The sequence below is a fragment of the Penicillium rubens genome, assembly GCF_028828025.1.
Source record: "Penicillium rubens strain IBT 27055 chromosome Unknown utg000004l_segment0_segment0, whole genome shotgun sequence".
Lineage (NCBI taxonomy): Eukaryota > Fungi > Ascomycota > Eurotiomycetes > Eurotiales > Aspergillaceae > Penicillium > Penicillium rubens.
In genome coordinates this window covers 515,503-535,269 of record NW_026890602.1, presented here as the reverse complement: position 1 = coordinate 535,269, position 19,767 = coordinate 515,503, and the positions used below count along the sequence as shown (strand labels likewise).

The window sequence follows — 19,767 nt, the reverse complement described above, 5'->3', positions numbered from 1 at the left end:
GTTGCAGAAATCGCATGCCTTTACGGGCGGTCGACACCTATAGCACATATGACGGTTAGTATAATTCCAGTGTCATGATTGATCAAGGCGTCACCAGGAAATCAGGTCAAGGGGACCCGATAATGCACTGGAGGATAAGGAATGAGAAGAGTGAGAAGAGCAACTTACGAGACATTTCGCCCAGACCAGCCTGAGGTTGTGTCCACCACTGCGGTCCATGATGGGCGGCGGGCGCGCGGGGGGCTTGGTGACCGGGAACACCGTTGACAAAACCGCGGCCATCTCGACCACGGGCAGGTTGATAGGCACTGCCACGACGACGGCGAGTACGCTCGGCCTCACGGGCAGCATAATAACCGCTGCTGCCACGACGGCGAGTACGCTCGGCCTCGCGAGCCGGGTAATATCCGCTGCCACGACGACGGCGAGCACGCTCGGCCTCACGAGCCGGGTAATATCCGCTGCCACGACGACGGCGAGTACGGTGGGCCTCACGAGCAGCATAATAACCGCTGCCGCCACGACGGCGAATACGCTCAGCACGGCGAGTACTATCAAGAAGTCCACCCTGCCCATTACCACGGCCTTGGCCATGGTCGCGACTACCAAGGGCCATGTTACCACGTGCATTGAGGTCTTGCTGTTAGGCCACGAAAGTCAGTTATCATGGTGCCATCCCAAAGAAATGGTTGGGGATCCGTGGAAATTGTGGGGGGGGGGGGGGGGGCTTACAGAGGATTGCGCCTGTACTGCTCGAGCAACTATCTCCGCAACACGGGCATCTGTGGCAGCAGATGGTGGGATACCTTCATGCTGTAAGTGATATTAGTATAGAACCTAGGTCTGGATGAAAAGGAAGGAGTTCGGGGTCAATATCATTATTGCGGTGGAACGGTGGAACATAGTGTGTATTGAGGGGAAGTCGAGGGTAGCGATTTTTGTGAGGTACATCAACCTGCTGGTTAATCGCCTGCAAGGTTATCTGGCTCAAAGAGTCATGGGAGGTGAAGTTCGGACCAGCTCGCTTCAAGTTTCATCGGCCCCGTAAACAATCTAACCGTGCCCCTGGGGCCCTCCGTAGACTTACATGAGGTACAAAACGCCAAGCTTCCACCGGAGCGGCGACGGCAGTACTGGCGGCAGTACCGTGGGCGGTGTCTGCGTTCACGTGGACGGTGTGCTCAGACATTGTTGCAGGACGGAAGAAAGGAAGAAAGAAAGTCCGGAGAAAGGAAAAGGAAGAAAGAAATCCCGAGAGCCCGACAGAGTATGTGCATGTGGTTTACGAGGAAGGAGCTTGGTAGCGTTTGTTCTTTCCCCAAGACGAATTACATCCATGGATGTCTCAAGCAGGGCTGCCTAGGTGGATGACTATCTTTCTTGACCTCGGTGCTGGCCTGCGTATCTATCACATTTTCTAGAGTATCCTATATTCTACAGCCCTGGAGTAGTATCTCTATTGGGTTATAAGCCTCTGTCTCTAAAGTCTCTTATCTTATAAATCCCCCTTTCGGCGTTCGGGTCCGGGGGGCGCTAAAGCCCCGTGGTAAAGGCAATAATTGATTTTGAAATCTGGAAACGGAGACCGAGACCAAGACCAAGACTAATACCTCTAGCGCAGTAATCCCATGCAAAACGAGAAAATTATTGTGGAGATTTGAAGATTCCCGATGCGGCTCTGTTCCTGCCCATTGGCTAGCAGGGTGTATATGTCGACCGCGGAATGTGACCCCGTTCCCTGGAATGCAACATCAGAGGAAGTCATGATGTCGAAGAACCACCTCATTATCTACTCCCATGGTAACTCGCAAGCCTCTTGGGACCGCAGTACCGCTTTAGGAGTGTTACTAGTTCGGTCTTTATCTTCAACCGTACCGGCTGTCCAGGGATTATGGATTGTACTAACCCGACACACACAAGGAACCTTATTTTCCGACTAGTCGACTTATTGAGCATCACTTCTTCTATCTACATAGCTGTCTGGAGCATAAACGTGAAAAATGCATGGTGCCTGGCTAAGAATGTGGATACGTTTTCCACGTGGGTGGTTTCTTTACTCCCGTCAATGTGCCGGGAATAGACATGGCCATGAAAGAGGGCATAACGGTTCCATTGTCTTTGAGATAAATGTAACGTTCAGAATCCAATATAACCTGGGACTTTGGAAGGTCTTGAGTGAATTTACTTGAACTTACAATCTCAAGATCTGATCTATACTTACCAAGGTGCATTTATTTCGCAATCCAAGTCCCCGAGCATTCTTCAATATAACCATTCCCAAGGTCCAAATGCATTTCATTACTACTCATCTCCTCCTAATTGCTACATCAGCTACCCTCATCGCCGCTCAAGGTGGGACACCCACATCCCCAAACACAAGCGGCGACTCGAACTGCGTTTCCCAAAAGTACGCCCCTAAGCCTCCAAGCAACCTATAATTTGCCATTTAATATTCCTCTCTAACAATCAACAGAGTTGTAGACTCATGTGTTTCTATCATGAAGCGTGGACTCACAAAATGTACCTCTGGTGATTGGGACTGCAAGTGCTCCGGCGCTGCAAATATCGCCAAGTGAGTAGACCATCTACCTGACTCTTCTAAACTTGCCTTCAAATTATGCGATATAATATCTGCACCTCCAATACCGCAGTACTAATATACTAGAACAGCTGTTACGTAGACTGCTCCGAAGATGACCCGAATTCGTCAGCAGCCAGACAACTCAGCGTGGATGTGTGCGCTACGGCAAATGCATTTTCCAATGGAGAGACCACCGTCGCACCCTCATGGACTCTACCCGGGTCAAATGCTGCACAGCCAACCGACTTAGATGCCATCCTAGCCGCTAGTGACAGCCCGGCTACTACTGCCGGACCGACCAAAGCCGTTATTGGGAATGAGAAGTCAGCGAGTCCATCGGAGGGAGCTGCGGTTATGAATGATGCTGGTAGCTGGCTGGCTCTTGTGGTTTTGGGACTTGGGGCTGCGTTTTGAGACTGTTGGTCCTGTCAAGCGAGACTGCATAGTGATTGAAGCTACTTTAATAAATCCTTAGAATGATATTGTTTTTGGGATGTTCGATCTACAACATCAATGATAGTGAAACGCAGATTAGATATTTGTCCTATGCCTTGTTGCACGTGTAGTGCTAAAAAAGAAGAGAAAAGAAATAAAGTGCAAAAGTAATGAATCCTAATCTCTCAACAAAGCAATGCCAGCATAGATAACCATGAATACATCCCTTCCATTCCACAGAGTTAAGCATACATCCATACATATAGACCAACAACCAAAAGCCATCCTTAAAACAGCACCTGAATCCCCCCAACGCCATTCACCCATCAATTACGATACACCTGCTTAGTCGCAATCTCCAATTTCTCGAGTTGGTCTGCCCGACGACCAGCAACATCCCGCTGGAACCATATGCCAACAGCAGCAACAAGTCCCATCAGTATCTCCAATCCAACAAGTACACACAGCAAACAAAATCCAGCACGAGTATTGATGCAGTCACGTTCAAAGTGACGGGGTGGCTTAGTGCCACTTGTCCCAGTTTTCCACTTGCACGTCCAGCTGTGGAGGGTTTCATTCTTGCTGAACCCTGCTGGGTAATCCGAGGACGGTAGGTAGATTATGAACAGGATGCCGACCAGGGCCGTTAAAAAACCTGCGATGGCTGAAGCTGAGGCGTAGTTGTTAAGCGATTTGATGCGGGAATGCGGCTGGATGGGAGTCAGTACATGTATAGGTGGTATCAAAAGCAGTCATGCAGGGCAATGGAAAGGGTGTAACTCACAGATGGGAGGAGAGCAACAGCGATGTATACCAAGTTCAAGACGGTGATTATACAGCCGCACGAAACGGCGGCGGTTGTTGGACGGAGGTCAAAGTTCAAAGGCCACAGCGCAAGACCGGCACTCGCCCACTGGTAGGTGTTCTTATAATGTCGTAAGGGTGGGGCTTCGCATGCGACGACGGCAATAGCAATGCCGAATATCAAGAAAGATAGGCCAAGTCTTGTAAAGTGGATGACACGATTGCGTTTTAGAAACGTCGTTTCCTCCATGTCTGAAGAATAAGCACCGCCTGATTCGGCGAGCGATGAGTCTGAGGTCATGATGAAGGAGTTGGGTTTCGTGAGATGATAGGGAGGGGTTGAGGAGTGTGTGTAACTGACAATGAGCACCTTGCCTGCAAGGATACTCCTAGTATTTGGTACGAAAGAACGAAGAACCGCTCAAGGGGTAATGATAAAAGGAAAGAAAAAGCAAATGGAGGTACTATGTTCAAACGACTTCGTCTCAAATAATAATCAACGGATACCAGCTGGGATATGTATATTTCCGGAAGCACAGCACTGGATATTGATCCAAGGACTAGCTTAGCGAGCGCTATTGCTATCACAGAAGTAAGCACCGAATGAGCGCGTATCCCGGAGACGATAATCAGCCCGTATTACTACATGAAGCCATGCAGAGCGCCTCGATGAGAAACTGACTGCGCTGATTGGCCTCGGACGCTATGTTAAATTCTCAGGACTGTCTATAATTGTAAACAGAGGCCTTGCGACTGGAACTTGTGCATCGCCGGAGCATACAACATAATTGCCTGGGCGCCAGCGTGCAGACTTGGCAGACGCATCGGGAAAGCACCAACCAAGCGCCGAATAGACCCATAATCAGAGTCTGAGCGTGGTTTTCATCGAGTTTGTGTTGAGGAACGGATTTCATTCGTCTTTTGGGAAATCTAATTTTCTTGATGGTGGCCATCGTGGCCTGTGATAGGCGACGACGAAGCGCCGAGAACTGTGCCTGGGGGCCACCAGCGGCAAGGACGATTCAGGAACACACACCCTCGTCTCATTTTGTTCAAGGCATTCTCGTATCCGGTGAATGGTTCTAGGCCTTGGTCTTTGGATATCAATGTTTCTCCCCGAGCACTACCCCAGATGTACCACTGGGCATAGTGAGTAGTCCGAGCGGAGAGAATTGCGCATGTCAGATTGGAGTGGTTCTATTTTCAGATGAACTTTCTTATCAACATGCATCTTACCTCTGAAATCTTTCAATGTATTAATCCAAGAAGAGTCCCGCCATGGATGGACGGAAAGGTGAATGGACAAGTCCTGTGGGGTCGCCACCGCCATCGGCAGAACTTTCCCAGAAATGGCGGGGCAAAAAGTGAAGATCGACTTTCTCTTTGAACATTTCAGATATATACCCTTTGCAATTGAGATTGGTTTTTGATTAGAATTCATCATGCCTCTCTCTAAGCTGCAGGGAGTCAAGCTCCCCGCCTCGGCTGACTTCCATGGTACTAAGCAATTCCGCGGGATTAATAGATGCAAGCTGACGAAAGATAGTCCATCTTCGCGATGGTCCAATGATGGAATTGGTGACTCCCACTATCCGACAAGGAGGTGTGAACACCGTTTTCGTTATGGTAAGAGGATATATCTATTGGGATGGGAGCAATTCCTGTGTTTTGAGCTATATCTAATACACTCGATAGCCCAACCTTGTGCCACCTATCACGACCGTTGACCGTGCTCTGGACTACCAGAAGCGCCTTCAAGCCCTCGAGCCGAATGTTAACTTCCTTATGTCGCTCTACCTCCACGAGACCGTGACCCCGGAGACCATCATTGAAGCTAAGAAGCGCGGTATTGTTGGTGTGAAGAGTTACCCGGCCGGTGTGACAACCAACTCTTCTTCGGGCGTGGTCGACTACACACAGTTCTACCCTGTTTTCGAGGAGATGGAGCGGCAAAACATGATCCTCAACCTTCACGGAGAAAGTCCCTCCGGAGGCGATGTGACGGTGTTGTCCGCGGAAGAGCGCTTCCTTCCCAAGCTCTTTGAGCTACACTCCAAGTTCCCCAAGCTGCGCATCATCTTAGAGCACTGTACCACTGCTGCGGCTGTGGAGGCCGTGAAGAAGTGCGGTCCCACAGTTTCTGGTACCATCACTGCTCATCACCTATCCATTATCATCGACTCATGGGCCGGTGACCCATTCTGCTTCTGCAAACCCGTTGCTAAGACCCCAGCCGACCGAGATGCCCTTCTCCGCGCTGCTGCCTCAGGAAACCCCAAGTTCTTCTTCGGCTCCGACAGCGCCCCGCACCCGGCCGCATCCAAGCGTGGTGGCGAGAAGATCGCTGCCGGCGTCTTCACCCAACCATACACCACTCAGGTCGTGGTCGATGCCTTCGAGCAGGCTTGCGATAACGGTGTACTCAAAGAGGATGAGATCACGCCGGAAATTGTTGAGGGTTTCATGAGCAAGTTCGGACGGGCCTTCTATGGCCTCCCGGAGGAGCAGAAGGAATTCATCACCATCGAGAAGAAGGGCGAGAAGATCTCGGAGATTCTCCAGTCAGACAAGATTGACGTGGTCCCGTTCAGAAAGAACCAGGAAACATGGAGCATCACTTGGTCCTAGTAAGGCGACCAGTACATATTCAATAATAAAGCCGTAGAACAAAACTTTTTTCACATGCACATCCTCTTACACAGACTTGTCTTGCGTAAGCATGTTCGCCACGCTTTCAAGGGCGTGGGCCTCTCTGATGTCGATTCTGCGACCCGCGACGACTGGATTGCCATCGTCGCCCATAGCAAGCTGACCAGCTCGCTCGAGATGGAGTCGAATCCGGCTCTCGATGTATTCCTTTCTCTCATCTCTCTTGGACTTGGACTCCATTGGCACCGTCGCATTAGGCAGGGATGCCAATTTCGGCCGGAGCTGCTCAAGTGTGGTCTGCAACGCGGGCAGCTGCGAGAGAATGAAAGTGGTGTTGGTTGTAAGAGGCGTGGGTTTAGCATTCGGCCCAGCATCAACACCAACACGAAGCTGCCGTGCAGCTGGGCTAGAGGTCAAGAATGACAGATCCACTGGGTTGTTTTCGGCCGTCTTGGACACACCGTGTGCCTTCGCCATTTCAACTGTCGACAGGATAGATTGTAGTTGTGAGATGACCGCGTCATTTCGAGCGCATTCTTCTTTTAGCGACCGGTTTAGTTTCTTCGTCTCGAACAACTTCTTGCGTTGCGCGTGCACAGTTTCTGGCGTCGGGGTGTCTGGTGAGGATCCGAAAGAAAGACCCTAGCATAATGCGCATTAGTATACCCCCTATTACAAATATCAAGAAAGTTCAGATTGAGAAATCTGTGGATGACTCCACATACCTCGTAATGCTTCAACTGCACCCAAGAGAGCAAGTCCCCGGGCACCGTGAGAATGTTGCGCAGCACATAGATCTCGAATTTGTCGAAGGCCTTGTCAACATTGGCTTCCAGCAGCGTTTCTAGCTGATGCAGTCCATTCTCAATCTCTAGTTTTGCCTCGGGATAGACCACATTGCCATCCTCGTCTGTTTCCGCGATGCTGGGACCACTGCTGTCATGGGAGAAACCGAGCCGTTCAGGCGGCGTATTGAGCAGTCCAGACTCCAAGCTAGAGATCGCTTGGTAGATCAGATTGTTTATCGAGTTGATAATGTCATCTATGAGAGACTAGGGAGTCGTCAGCGATATTCCTGGTTGCAAGGGGTGGGTCCTGAGTCGCAGGTCGCAGGTTGTAGGTTGCGTGTGCAGCAACAAGTCAATGCGTATCGGTCTCGATCGTCTTACCAAGGGTGTGTAACTGAAGTGCTCGGTGAGCAAGGAGGTCGTCGCATCATCCATCGCGAAAAGATTGGTCTTTTGGGCTGGGCTTGACGCGTTGAAGAAACAAAACGCGCGGGGGAAATCCAGTGGCCACCGCCTTCCGACTATCAACTACAACATTCTTGGTGACAATCCAGCTTTTCGTTTCCAAAGTTATTCTTTGTTTTCCCTTTGATTTTTATTTTATCGTCTCCGATGCTTACTGCGGTTGCTACGTTGTACATAATTTGATGTCAGACTGACACACGAATCCCATCCCGACCTCTCATCCCAGTCACCAGGTACCCGGCAGCGTTGATATCCAGAAGCAAGACCCTTGTACTTAGCCGTCAGCATGTTTTGTACGATGTGGCAGATGATCATCCCCTGGCAAATATTCTGATTCGAACGACCAGACTGTCGGGCCATTGGAAGGTTATCATCTAGTCCGAGTAAGACACCGACTTTGCTCCCATGTGTCTCCTAGTTGTAAGGGAAAGAAAATAGTATTTAAGCACTGCTTGATGACCCTGAGAGATCTTCGTATGTCGCAGTGTGCCCTTCAGAAATTACTGAAAAGGCGTAGAGACAATCCACACATTCCGTCTTGCCTATCGGTAAGAGCCCATTCAGGAAAACCTCCAAAGGGATTGGTCCTCACATATCCAGCCCACGATGTCTCAGGGAAATCCCCTCCGAGTCCTAGTCATCGTCTCGCACCGGAGTTCCCAGATATCCAAAGCCCAGAACAACCCAGAAGCCCTCGTACCAAAAGCAATCCGCCTCCTCAAAGCAAGCCATCTCTACACTCCACAAGAAATCCACCCAGCAACGAAGCTGGTGGCAGCTCAGAAGTGGCGAACGAGGGTATTCTTCGTCTTCGACATCTGCCACACAACCTACGACGCCAAGCTCGGCCATCTGCCGGAGCAGAACAAGCTCCCCGTTGTTGTTGTCCATCTCAGCAAAAAGAACACGGCCTATGTGGCCAATGCGTGGTTGTCGAAAAGGGTCAACAGAGACATTGCACTGTTTCACAATGCCAATGGCTTCGGGGCAGTGCCGCCTTTCGTCGAGGATCATACCGTTGGAAAGCCACCTGAGTATATGAATCCGAGGGATATTTCGCTCTTGCGGGCCTCTTGCGTTTGAAGACATGAATCAAAAGTGTTGCGTGCGTTCTGCTGGCGCTGTGGTATCTTGAACAATAAATAATAAGCCCTAATACATGATATGGATTTGACCCAACGCCATGACCCTTGGTAGGGGAGACGTAGACGCTAGAAATCCATCGTAAGCTGTGGTGCCATTTTCTCAAGATCTTCCACCTATATTATCAATTAAAATACCAATGATGGCTGATCGGAGGGTAGAAGAAGGCTTACCTCGAGGAACCCGTCCCCGACACCTCTACCCCCAGCATTCCCGCCGGACTCGGCCCTCTCATAAGCGGCTCGGGCAATGGCTTCCCTCACAAAGACATCAACATACTTGGCAACGACGTTATTGGCATCTTTCGCGACCTTAGTCTTCTCATTCTGGAAATGCTGGTGGAGTAAGCGTGTGAGCAGCTTTGAAGGTATTTTTGGGTCGCTGGATGTCACGTCCTCTGCTTGGTTTGTAGTTGTAATCTCAGCAAGAATATAGTCCGGCTCCTGAGAGAGCGAGTGCGACCGACTGCGGCTCGATTCATCGGAGTCGGACTCTGATTCGGATTCGGAGGCAGCATTGGCGTTGGCTGCCGGAGAATCAGGTCGCGGGCGTTTTCCAATACTTGTGGATTTGCTTTGGCCTGTGGATCTGGGCTGAGTCGTCGATTTTCTTTTTGTTGTTTTGGGCACGGTTGTCGACGTGGAGACTTCTGTGCTGGTTTGTTTCGCTTTTCCTTTGGCCTTTGGCGCGGAGCTGGACGGTCCCGCACTGGTCGTGCGACTTGGAGGTTTGAAGGGGAGGCGCGGGCGCTTTTGAGCTGGTTGAGGTTCTCCGGGCATCCTGATATTTTAGATAGCTGTAGAAGGCGCGCGATGGGTAATATGGCAGGAGTTGCAATTGACCGGGGAAATCGCGGGCCACCCCGACGCGGGCGCGATCTACAGTACGCGCTGTCAGGTGATGAGGAGAGGCCCTATTTCTCGAGTGACGACAGACTTGATTTCTTCTTCATTTCGGTCCTTCTTTTTGGGGAAATTTTTTTTTTTTTCTTTCTTTCTTTTTTTTTTTTTTGGTGTATCAAAGTTACGTACACAATTATCATCATAAAGTGAGAGCGAGGCGTTAAACCCTCGCTCCTCAACACACCAAGTGGAAAAGCCAAGACCCTTATTGATCATTTGATCCTCTCAGTCCTGGTGATCCTCACAGGGACGTTCTATGCGAATAGGGCGAGCGCGGCGGTTGCTGGCTTCAAAGGGGTGGTACACATTGATATGCAAACCGACTGTGTTGATCAACCTACGAATGCGTTCCCAGGGAACGTTGAACAAACCAGTACAGAAGCGGTTGGAGTAGAGGCCCTGGGGTCTCTCATTACGGGTCTCGGAGGACTGCTGGGCGAGGCCTCGTAGCTGTCCACTTAGGTCCTGGAGGGCAGCAAAAGTGCTATTGACGATCATATCCTCCGAATCCGCACGACTGCCGTACTTGTCCGAGGTAAAGAGACAGACTATCCAGTGGCGTCTACGCCGTAGAATGAAGTCACTCTGCTGGGGTGGGATAATGAGTGCGGTGCCGAGGGGAAGGCGGACAGTGAGGGAGGGGTGCTGGTCCTCATCGCGTAGGTTGGTGATGGTGTTGATGAGTGAGTGATCACGATAAATAAGGCAATGGTTGCGGTAGATCTCGTAGGCGGCGGGATACTATACAACATCGTATCATTAGCTTTAACCTTGCGCATCAAGTGAGTGATTTGCTGATAGACTAACCCGATCACGAAATGCACGGGCAATGCCTGAGCCCCAGATGCCCTGGCAGTTGCACGCATCTAATTTGACTAGGTTAGTAGGGAGTCAAGTAAAATACAGAGTCGCTAAATGAGGGGCTCTCACGGATCAGAGCAGCGCCATTGGGGGCGTCGAAAAGGCCCCCAGGGGTCTCTTGGACAGAGTTGACGTTAGATGGCAAAGCAGAGGTCATCAGAACTAACGACTCGTCGCTGTCGGTGCGGCCAAATGCTGCAACCTGATCATCATCTGTGTCAGACATAATATTGTGTTGTGGACGGAGAAAGCAAACGAAGAAACTAGGATTTTCTCATGCTCCCTACGAAGGGTGAAGACAAGTGTGGACGGATAAGGGGAAAGGTTTTATGAGAGCATGGTGGAAGAAGAGTAGGTGCCATATCGTCTGAACTATCACGGTCTCACGTGAAGCGTGCAAGGCAACCCATCTTTGACAACCTGAAAAATAAAAAAAAGACATATACAACCCCTGGAAAGGAAAATGAATGCTCCATTGAAGAGGCCGTTCAACTCGATTTCAGTCTAGAGACGAAGACTCGATGCGCTATGGCCAAGGATGCAGGGTAAATCATAAAGAATGAATGGTTTGATACAGTGAAGCCACATTTCAAAGCCCATTAACAGAATACTCCAATGCAATCAGGTACACTAGCCATTGCACTTTGCGATCCTCAAACAGAAGTTAATCCTTTTTTCCCTTTGTAGCTGTGAATGGTTTTATTGCGGTCAGCTCTCCCAGTTCACCCAAACGACGGTTAACAAAACTCTTCAAGCTCTCTCTCTTTTTCAATCCTCGTTCAAATTTCTCGTCCTTGGATGGGACCTTCTGGACTGGTTCGCCATTGGGTGACTCGATTGGCTTTTGTTCGCCCGCTTGATTTGGCCTCTGGTGGGAGGCCTGACCTGAAGCAAAAGCGACTGGAGAAGTTGAAGTAGGGGTTACGACGTCAGGACTCATGACTGCAGTGAGGGAAATAGGAGCACTGTTGCCGCTGCTCGATTTCATGCGACGACTCATGGACCGTGACATAGACTTGATGATCGAGGAGCTGTTACTGGAATCGATTCGCTCGAGGCGGTCGATCTCACCCCTGGCGGTCGTCCCATTGGTTGCAAGATTATCTTCGCTCGCTGGGTTGTAGATCACCACACCTTTGTCAGGGGCAATGCCAAACATTTCTTGGATGGTTGATTGGATTAAGCTCGTGTTGCGAAGGTTGGTCAGGGGTCCTATCAAACTTGAGAGAGCAGTGATCTTCAACAGGTACGCCGAACCGGAGGTATTTCCGAAAATCAAGTCAGCGTTCTGGTCGATGGTGACTAGCATTGATGTCTCGGGACGCTGATAGACCTGGGCAAGGAAGTGTGCGAAATCTGACAGTAACTTGGGCGTATCATCCTTCCCCTAGTTGGTGGGTTAGCAGAGAGGGACTAGGGTGCGGACACCAGAGCATAACAAACCTTTGTGTTGGTCTTGAGTTCAATGACAACAACAGATTCATGAGTGACACGGTCCTTTGGGGAGTTGTGCGATCCACGGGTCGTGAATGCGTCTTCGTAGTACAACTTCTTCACCTTTGTCAACGGTGAATCGTCCACACGTTTCTGAGAAACGTAGACAGGCATGCTATCTGACGCATGACGTGTGCCAGGGGCGATGTTTTCCTGGTCGTGTTTATCCTCCTTGAACATTGATGAAGTTCTCGCCGGCCTCTCGGGCATGATGACCGGGGGTGCGTTGGCATCTGGGAGTGTCTTTGGCAAAGCATTGCACGATGAATTGGCGGGTTTCTGGAGTAAGGGAATGTTAGTTGTCAGGCGAGGCAAAGACGGTTTCTTCTTGGGGTCCATTTTTGCACATGAAAAGCTTGAAGATGAGTTGATGAGGTGATGAAAGTTGAAATGTTCTAATGAGACAAGGGACCTTCCTGGGAAATAGACAAGTAAACAAAACAATTGGAAGGTGCGATACAAAAGGCCACTTCAGGCAAGAAAGGCCAATTCGCTAAACGCCGAGTTTCCACTCAAAAAGATCTTGTCAATACGTCTCCTTCGATCCCAAACAATTTCCCCGTTGGTGTGCCTGATATACAACACCCGATGCTGTGGAATAAATTCCTCATCGGTGGTCTCCTTCTTCCAACTGCCCATGGTGATTTCTAATTGTCCTTCAAATCTGTCCACGAATCCAATAACATAGTTGCTGCGCTCGAAGGCCGAATCCCAAGTAATGCGATTGATGATGTCTGCAAGTTGTTAGATTGTTGTTTATATATCAACCCATCTACCCACCTCCAGCTGGGCGTAGTCTGTTTTCACCAGACTTTGGGTCATAATCAGGGGAAGCACTTCGTTGATCCCGCTTTTGAGGCGAGCTGCTTGACTCTGGCGGGAACGGCGATGTCTCTTTTTCAGTGACTTTATTGGCCCCTGTTTCGCTCAGATTAATTGAAGCCATGATCATTAATAATTGAAGGTAATATTTCAGGATATTCGAGTTGCTTTTTATTGCCTACATAACCTGCAAATTGGACTGACTTTATATACCACCTTATTTACATGGGCAGCACACGCTTTTCCATCTCGATTGCACTTTCACGAGCCCTCAGCCTTGCGCTAGAGTCCTTGGAATGATTCACGCTCAGTCATACATTACGCTCTACCTACTTAGGTAGGTAGTGATAGGCTAAAGCAGGCCAATGACTCAGAATGCGCTCGTGGCTTGGCATACTACTAGAGAAACATCTATTGAAACTGCGGGGTGACTCATGAATTCCAGAGTTACCTCCAGGGCTACCTAGGTAGGTACAAGTAGGATCTGCTAGTTAGTATGGCCCCTGGCGACCCGTGGACTCACATCTGGGCAACTCATATCTTACCTAACCTATACTAACCCGACGTCAGGTCCCGGCTCGCATTCCGACCCGTATTCCAACCCAAACCCAACTCGTATCCTTAAGTCAGATCGCCATGTATTCTCATGCCTTGAAAAGGTCAAGGAGATAATATAATAAATATTCATAAAAAACGACATATGTAGAAAGAAAACTCCGACAGGGGAATTAACAACATTGAACTGTTCCCGACTTGGTCATGCACATGGGATTCTGTTATTGAGGACACAACGCATGGATTCCACCAGGGACTATCAATGACATTCTCGGGTACTTTCTTCACAAGGCTAAAAAATAACCAAGAATATGCACACAAAAAAGGAACTCCGATAGGGGGAATCGAACCCCCGGCTGCCGTGTGAGAGACGGCGATGTTAGCCACTACACCATATCGGATGGTTGAAGTTCCTTCCGCAAGTTATGATATTAGGCCTAGCGCTGGCCTTTTCGGTCTAGCGTCATAGCGCCCTATGCGTCGTCGTGCGTGGTTAAGATAATAGAGATAGCTTCTAGGAATTAGATTAAAGCGCCGTTTACTTTAATAATCCTAGTATTTATATAGCGACACTATAATACTTACTAGTTATTTAACCCCATCATTTGATTTACAATTCCAATTCGGACTAGGACATAGAAAACAAAAGGGCTGGAGTATGAGGAACTTAAGGTTGGGGACTTGATTTCATTATTCCGAATTCGAATCTGGCGAAAGACTATCTAGTTTAGGCATATGATCAAGGGTACTCCGATACCCAATTCATAAACGGTGGGTTTTCTATAACTACAGCCCTCAATCGTTTCAGACTTCTACGTTTTCTTGTTCATTCCGCAAGAAACTTGAATCGAACACACCTAAGGATACAATATTCGTTTTTCGTGATATCGCCGAGTACCCTTGACCTCTCCGAAAGAAAATCACTGGTCAATTCACCTTCCGCAAAAAAAAAAAAAAAAAAAAAAAAAAAAAAACCTTCATCTCCGGCCTTTCAAAATGAAGTTTTGGACGCAAATTCACGATTCCGCTATCCACGCTGGAATCAAAGGACAGTGGGCTGTGAGATATATGCCTCCACTTCTATCGCAGGATACCAGTCTATTTCGAGACGCATACGGCACATACTCCGCAAGAGTTGACCAGTCGAAATCCAGCCCGCCCTGCAAAGTCAGGCTGCTTCAAGACGGTCGCATAGTATCGAAAATTTTTGTGCCAGGGACTGATCTCGAAATGGGTAACGATTTGTCAACCTCACATTATTGTGTGCATATTACTGGCAGTGTGGGGAACGACCCTTCCGCGATACCGCATGTTCGTATGTGGTTGAACAATCGTGAGGTGCATGATATTTCGGTTACCCGTCGCCTCGGGGCAGTGCGTATTGCGCGCCCACTACTTCGCATTAATTACGACTTCCGCCCTAAACCTCGTTGTATTTCACCCATGGATGTTTGGGTTGCTATGTTGGGAGCTTTCTAAACCAAAGGTTTTGTGACATTACTATTCATATATTGCTTTATCATGTTCGGCTCCGGAAATCAGTTCTTATCTAGCCATGTATAGCCTATAGATCCCCTTACTAAACCTCACGACTGTGTAGCAGTTTAGGGGTGGAAGGATAAGAGAACGAACTTGTGCCCGTTGAGTCATAGATTGGTTTGCTTGAAACTGCGGAACCAGCCACAACGATCTAGATACATATTACCAGTAAGGAACAACTCGTTCCAAGTGGCAAACTTTAAAACAACGCACACAGGCATTTGCGTGTTATCTTATACCTAAAGAAGAATGACAACACACCACGTGTTAGCTGCATAACAAGACCGAAACAAACTCAGGGTAGTAAATAGGTGCTTGCGACAAATGTGGTTGTTTAAGGTCCGAGGTTCCAAGTAATCACGGATTGGGTGTATTTAAGAATTGGATTTAAGAACAGCATAGGAAGCACCTTACTGTCAATAGATGGCTTCTCTATGTGTGATGTTTGCCAATGTTATTAAGTCTTTCATATCTACATTGAAGGTATAAACACAATAATATCACTATGTGCGCCAGGAGTGGCGGTTAACCAAGGGTTTCACATTCAACATCTCCCCTTGTGGTGCAGATGTATGTATAAAGTATAACCTCTTTACAGATGCGGCATAAACTGACATCTTATCGTAAATTACGATATGTATGTTGTTTGCCTGGACTTGTATCAATTTGCTTTGGGTTGATGCATTTATTGATTCTACTCAAGTTTCCTTTTCAGCTCTACCTTATGCCTACAGAAAGAACTACATATACTACACAGCGAGCTGCGGCATGAAATGTTATGAATTGAGGAAGGCTATGCTAAAGGTGGAGGATTGCGGGGGGCTGAATGTGCATGATTAATTCAAGTGGGTCGGTCGTTGAGTGAAGTGGTTAACTGAAGGTGATCAAGGGGTGGTCTCGGGCAACAAGATTTCTTTTTACCACCACAGCAAACAACCTTGAGATTCCCCCTTTAACTGGGTACACGTTGTAACATCTTCCTGACGAGAAGTCTCCATTGGAGACCCTCCTGCGGAGATTCTTGTCGTTCAAGGCCGCTTCTTTTCTTTCGTCCTCTTTTAAGGTTGGGCATTTTGGGTGCTTGGATATGCATGTTGTGAATTCTTGATTGAAGTGGACGGTTTTTTAGATGTGGAAGTTTATTTGAAATGGATGGTCAAAGTGGGTGGTTGACCAGCCTGTCGATTGTCCCAAAGCTGTAAAGCCCACGACGGTCAGACTGATTTGGTTCGGAGGGTTGATTACAGACGATGATCGACGTTAATGATTGAAGTAGTCGTCAGCAGTCTGCCTGAAGCCGAAGCCCGCCACGGTAAGACTGGTGAATGTTGCTGATTGAGGGTGTTGATCGTCGTTGTTGATGAAGGACGTGATCACTAGTCTGCTGATTGTCCTGAAGCTATGAAGCCTGCCACAGTCAGACTGATGGATGTTGTTGGTTGAGGGGGTTTCGAGGAGGGGATAGGAAGTGATTTATGGAGGGAGGTGATCGATGTGGTTGTCACCAGTCCCCCGATTGTCCTGAAGCTATGAAGCCCGCCACGGTTAGACTAGTCGGAATTGAATTTGTTGATTGAGGTGGATAATCGAAGTGGTTGTTGTCACTAGTCTCCCGATTGTCCTGAAGCTATGGAGCCCGCCACGGTTATACTGGTAAGTGTTGTTGATCGAGGGGGGTTTCGAGGGGATGATCGAGGTAGTTATGACTAGTCTTCCGATTGTCCTAAAGCCGAAGCACGCCACGGTTAGATCGGTTGTGATTGAAGTAGATGGTTGAGGTGGTGGATGGATGATCGAGGTGCGTGGATGATCTAAGGTGGTATAACCAGTCTGCCGATTGTCCTGAAGCCAAAGCCCGCCACGGTCAGACCTGTCACAATTGAATTGGTTGATCGTGGTGGATGGTTGGTGGATGGTTGGTGGAGCTGGGTGGTCGAGGCGGTGGATGTATGATTAAGGTGGACGATCGAAATGGTTGTCACCAGTCCCCCGATTGTCCTGAAGCTATGAAGCCCGCCACGGTCAGACTGGTGGATGTTATTGATCGAGGGTGTTGATCGTCGTTGTTGATGAAGGACGTGATCACTAGTCTGCTGATTGTCCTGAAGCTATGAAGCCTGCCACAGTCAGACTGGTGGATGTTGTTGATCGACGTGGTTGATTGAGGGGGGTATTCGAAGTTGTTGTCACTAGTCTCCCGATCGCCCTGAAGCTGCGAAGCCCGCCACGGTCAGACTAGTCGGAATTGAATTTGTTGATTGAGGTGGATAATCGAAGTGGTTATTGTCACCAGTCTCCCGATTGTCCTGAAGCCGAAGCCCGCCACGGTGAGACTGGTGAGTGTTGTTGATTGAGGGGGGTTTCGAGGGGAGTTATCGAATTGGTCGTCACTAGTCAGCCGATTGTCCTGAAGCTGTGAAGCCCGCCACGGTCAGACTGGTGGATATCGTCGATGGAGGGGTTGATCGATGTGGGTGAAATGGTTGTAACCAGTCTGCCGATTGTCCTGAAGCCGAAGCCCGCCACGGTCAGACTAGTCGGAATTGAATTTGTTGATTGAGGTGGATAATCGAAGTGGTTGTTGTTACCTGTCTCCCGATTGTCCTGAGGTTATGAAGCCCGCCACGGTGAGACTGGTGGATATCGATGTTCGAGGGGGGTTTCGAGGGGGGTATGATCGAAGTGGTTCATCGACGAGGCATGGAGCGGGGTATTCGAATTGGTTGTCACTAGTCAGCCGATTGTCCTGAAGCCGAAGCCCGCCACGTTCAGGCTGGTGGATGTCGTTGTTCGCGGGGGGTTTCGAGGGGGGATCGAAGTGATCGAAGTGGTTGTCGCCAGTCTCCCGATTGTCCTGAAGCCGAAGCCCGCCACGGTCAGACTGGAACCGGTTGATTGGATTCCATGCTTGATAGTTGATTGATTGGATGATTGGATGGTTGTTTGAAGTGTTGTTCGAATGGATAGTTGATTGATTGGATGGTTGGATGGTTGATTGAAGTGTTGTTCAAATGGATGAATGATTGATTGATTGGTTAGATGGTTGATTGAAGTGTTGTTTGAATGGATGGTTGATTGATTGGATGGTTGGATGGTTGATTGAAGTGTTGTTCAATGGATGAATGATTGATCGGATGGTTGATTGAAGTGTATGGTTGAAGTAAATTGTAGTGTTGGTTGGGTGATTGCTTGAAATAGTTGAAGACCTTTCTTTTGTTCTCCCTTTCCTCCTTTCCTTTCTTATTTTCTTTTTTTTTTTTCCTTTTTTTCCTTTTTTTCCTTTTTTTCTTTTTTTTTTTTTTTTTTTTTTTTTTTTTTTTTTTTTCTTTTTGTTTTGGTTGAGTTGTCTGAAGGATAGATGTAAGTAAAGAAAGAAAACAGAAGTTGAAGTGGATGGAATAACAAACCAGACATGTGATGAATGACGTGAAAGTGTAAGACATGTTGATGTGATATGTTGTTATGTGGTTGAGAAGTTGAAGTGGATGGAACAACAAACCAGACATATGATGAATGACGTGAAAGTGTAAGACATGTTGATGTGATATGTTGTTATGTGGTTGAGTTGTCTGAAGGATAGATGTAAGTAAAGAAAACAAACAGACATTGGAAGTGAATGGGACTAACCAGTCATGTAATGGAAAGTGGACGTGACAAAGGCCAGTGTATCAAGATATGGTGGTAACAGGGTTAATCCCATTGGATATCAAAGTAGGAAGATGGAAGAAGTCATGAAGGTCAGACTCATGATGGAAGACCTGATGGAAGATGAAGGTTGGATGAAGTATTTGATAAATTGCTCGTTGTGGGTGATGTGAGGAGTTGGGGAGATGAAGAAGGAAGAAAGAAAAAGGAGGAGGAGGTATTTATACCCCAAGGGTCGAAGTTCACAGGAAATTCACGGAAGTATCGAGAAGCGCATGTGAACGGCACGGAAGTATGTTCGTACCTGGGGGTCCTTGAAGGGAGCCCCCATTTCTCAACTTCCCCTCTTCAACTATTTACTCCAAAACTTCACTCCAACTGCAATGGTTACTGAGGCAGTAGTGTAATCTCTAAAGACAAAAAAAAGATGCGACGGTGTCTGTGTCTACACTCTACAGGCTTATCCCACTAGATATTATCATTGCCACTTTCACACAGCGATTCAGAGACATTTGTATCCCGGCTTCGAGTATTTCTAGTCACGTCTCATAGAAATTCATCATGTTGTTGTATAGGTTTATAGGTCGTTGAGACGCGGTAAGATTTATAGGTCATTAAGGTTATACGCTGGACCGTGTTTGGTATAGCGTATATGCACGGCCCATGGTTGTGTGTCATGCAGTGCGACCTTGGCATGGGAAAAGCACAGACCTCGAGACCTCGGGATTTCCTAAGTAGGTATGAAGTTGCAGGAGTTAATGATGCGTCTAGACAGTTTCTGGTGTCATATATCGTAGGTTGCTAAAAATCCGCGAGCGCTCGAGTATGTACCTGGTCTAAGATTGCATTGTGCCCAGACGGGGACTTTGGCTGAAGATAAAATGCGGACACATCAGCCGCACAAAGAGTAAGATCTCCAGATAATACTATGGTAAGATCATGAACTACTGCGATCATCCTATCCCCATCTTCGCTTTTTCCGCCTGTGGATCCTTTTGGTCGACCTTCTTAGGTATGATCTGCACCATATCGGATGTTGTTGCAGGAAACTCATATTATTGGCTACATAAGCCAGGCAGTCGTA

The 19,767-nt window shown here is 48.2% G+C and overlaps 10 protein-coding genes across 10 annotated transcripts; 3 read left to right on the top strand and 7 right to left on the bottom strand.

The window, feature by feature from the left end:
- Positions 1 to 20: 20 nt before the first annotated feature.
- N7525_010158 (uncharacterized protein) lies at positions 21 to 1,189 on the bottom strand (the record flags this gene model as incomplete). Its single annotated transcript, XM_061214994.1, has 5 exons — positions 21 to 37; positions 169 to 640; positions 733 to 813; positions 950 to 1,024; positions 1,088 to 1,189. The coding sequence occupies 5 exons, from the start codon at positions 1,187 to 1,189 to the stop codon at positions 21 to 23; spliced, it is 747 nt and encodes a 248-aa protein (XP_061067506.1).
- A 1,099-nt stretch (positions 1,190 to 2,288) lies between these two features.
- Positions 2,289 to 2,995, top strand: N7525_010157 (uncharacterized protein; the record flags this gene model as incomplete). The annotated part of the gene is made up of 3 exons (XM_002556609.1): positions 2,289 to 2,407; positions 2,474 to 2,572; positions 2,671 to 2,995. The coding sequence occupies 3 exons, from the start codon at positions 2,289 to 2,291 to the stop codon at positions 2,993 to 2,995; spliced, it is 543 nt and encodes a 180-aa protein (XP_002556655.1).
- Positions 2,996 to 3,342: 347 nt separating this feature from the next.
- N7525_010156 (uncharacterized protein) lies at positions 3,343 to 4,121 on the bottom strand (the record flags this gene model as incomplete). The annotated part of the gene is made up of 2 exons (XM_002556608.1): positions 3,343 to 3,726; positions 3,801 to 4,121. The coding sequence occupies 2 exons, from the start codon at positions 4,119 to 4,121 to the stop codon at positions 3,343 to 3,345; spliced, it is 705 nt and encodes a 234-aa protein (XP_002556654.1).
- Positions 4,122 to 5,262: 1,141 nt separating this feature from the next.
- N7525_010155 (dihydroorotase) lies at positions 5,263 to 6,448 on the top strand (the record flags this gene model as incomplete). Its single annotated transcript, XM_002556607.1, has 3 exons — positions 5,263 to 5,317; positions 5,367 to 5,446; positions 5,516 to 6,448. The coding sequence occupies 3 exons, from the start codon at positions 5,263 to 5,265 to the stop codon at positions 6,446 to 6,448; spliced, it is 1,068 nt and encodes a 355-aa protein (XP_002556653.1).
- Positions 6,449 to 6,514: 66 nt separating this feature from the next.
- On the bottom strand, positions 6,515 to 7,692 carry N7525_010154 (MIND complex subunit MTW1; the record flags this gene model as incomplete). Its single annotated transcript, XM_002556606.1, has 3 exons — positions 6,515 to 7,111; positions 7,195 to 7,521; positions 7,639 to 7,692. 3 exons carry the CDS (start codon positions 7,690 to 7,692, stop codon positions 6,515 to 6,517), a joined length of 978 nt encoding a protein of 325 aa, XP_002556652.1.
- A 636-nt stretch (positions 7,693 to 8,328) lies between these two features.
- Positions 8,329 to 8,805, top strand: N7525_010153 (uncharacterized protein; the record flags this gene model as incomplete). Its single annotated transcript, XM_061214993.1, has 1 exon — positions 8,329 to 8,805. The coding sequence occupies one exon, from the start codon at positions 8,329 to 8,331 to the stop codon at positions 8,803 to 8,805; it is 477 nt and encodes a 158-aa protein (XP_061067505.1).
- A 128-nt stretch (positions 8,806 to 8,933) lies between these two features.
- N7525_010152 (CENP-X/MHF2 family protein) lies at positions 8,934 to 9,644 on the bottom strand (the record flags this gene model as incomplete). Its single annotated transcript, XM_002556605.1, has 2 exons — positions 8,934 to 8,981; positions 9,039 to 9,644. 2 exons carry the CDS (start codon positions 9,642 to 9,644, stop codon positions 8,934 to 8,936), a joined length of 654 nt encoding a protein of 217 aa, XP_002556651.1.
- Positions 9,645 to 9,992: 348 nt separating this feature from the next.
- N7525_010151 (uncharacterized protein) lies at positions 9,993 to 10,854 on the bottom strand (the record flags this gene model as incomplete). Its single annotated transcript, XM_002556604.2, has 3 exons — positions 9,993 to 10,508; positions 10,575 to 10,633; positions 10,698 to 10,854. The coding sequence occupies 3 exons, from the start codon at positions 10,852 to 10,854 to the stop codon at positions 9,993 to 9,995; spliced, it is 732 nt and encodes a 243-aa protein (XP_002556650.2).
- Positions 10,855 to 11,292: 438 nt separating this feature from the next.
- Positions 11,293 to 12,461, bottom strand: N7525_010150 (MIF domain protein; the record flags this gene model as incomplete). The annotated part of the gene is made up of 2 exons (XM_061214992.1): positions 11,293 to 12,015; positions 12,072 to 12,461. The coding sequence occupies 2 exons, from the start codon at positions 12,459 to 12,461 to the stop codon at positions 11,293 to 11,295; spliced, it is 1,113 nt and encodes a 370-aa protein (XP_061067504.1).
- A 132-nt stretch (positions 12,462 to 12,593) lies between these two features.
- Positions 12,594 to 13,068, bottom strand: N7525_010149 (DUF504 domain-containing protein; the record flags this gene model as incomplete). The annotated part of the gene is made up of 2 exons (XM_061214991.1): positions 12,594 to 12,856; positions 12,903 to 13,068. The coding sequence occupies 2 exons, from the start codon at positions 13,066 to 13,068 to the stop codon at positions 12,594 to 12,596; spliced, it is 429 nt and encodes a 142-aa protein (XP_061067503.1).
- Positions 13,069 to 19,767: the final 6,699 nt, after the last annotated feature.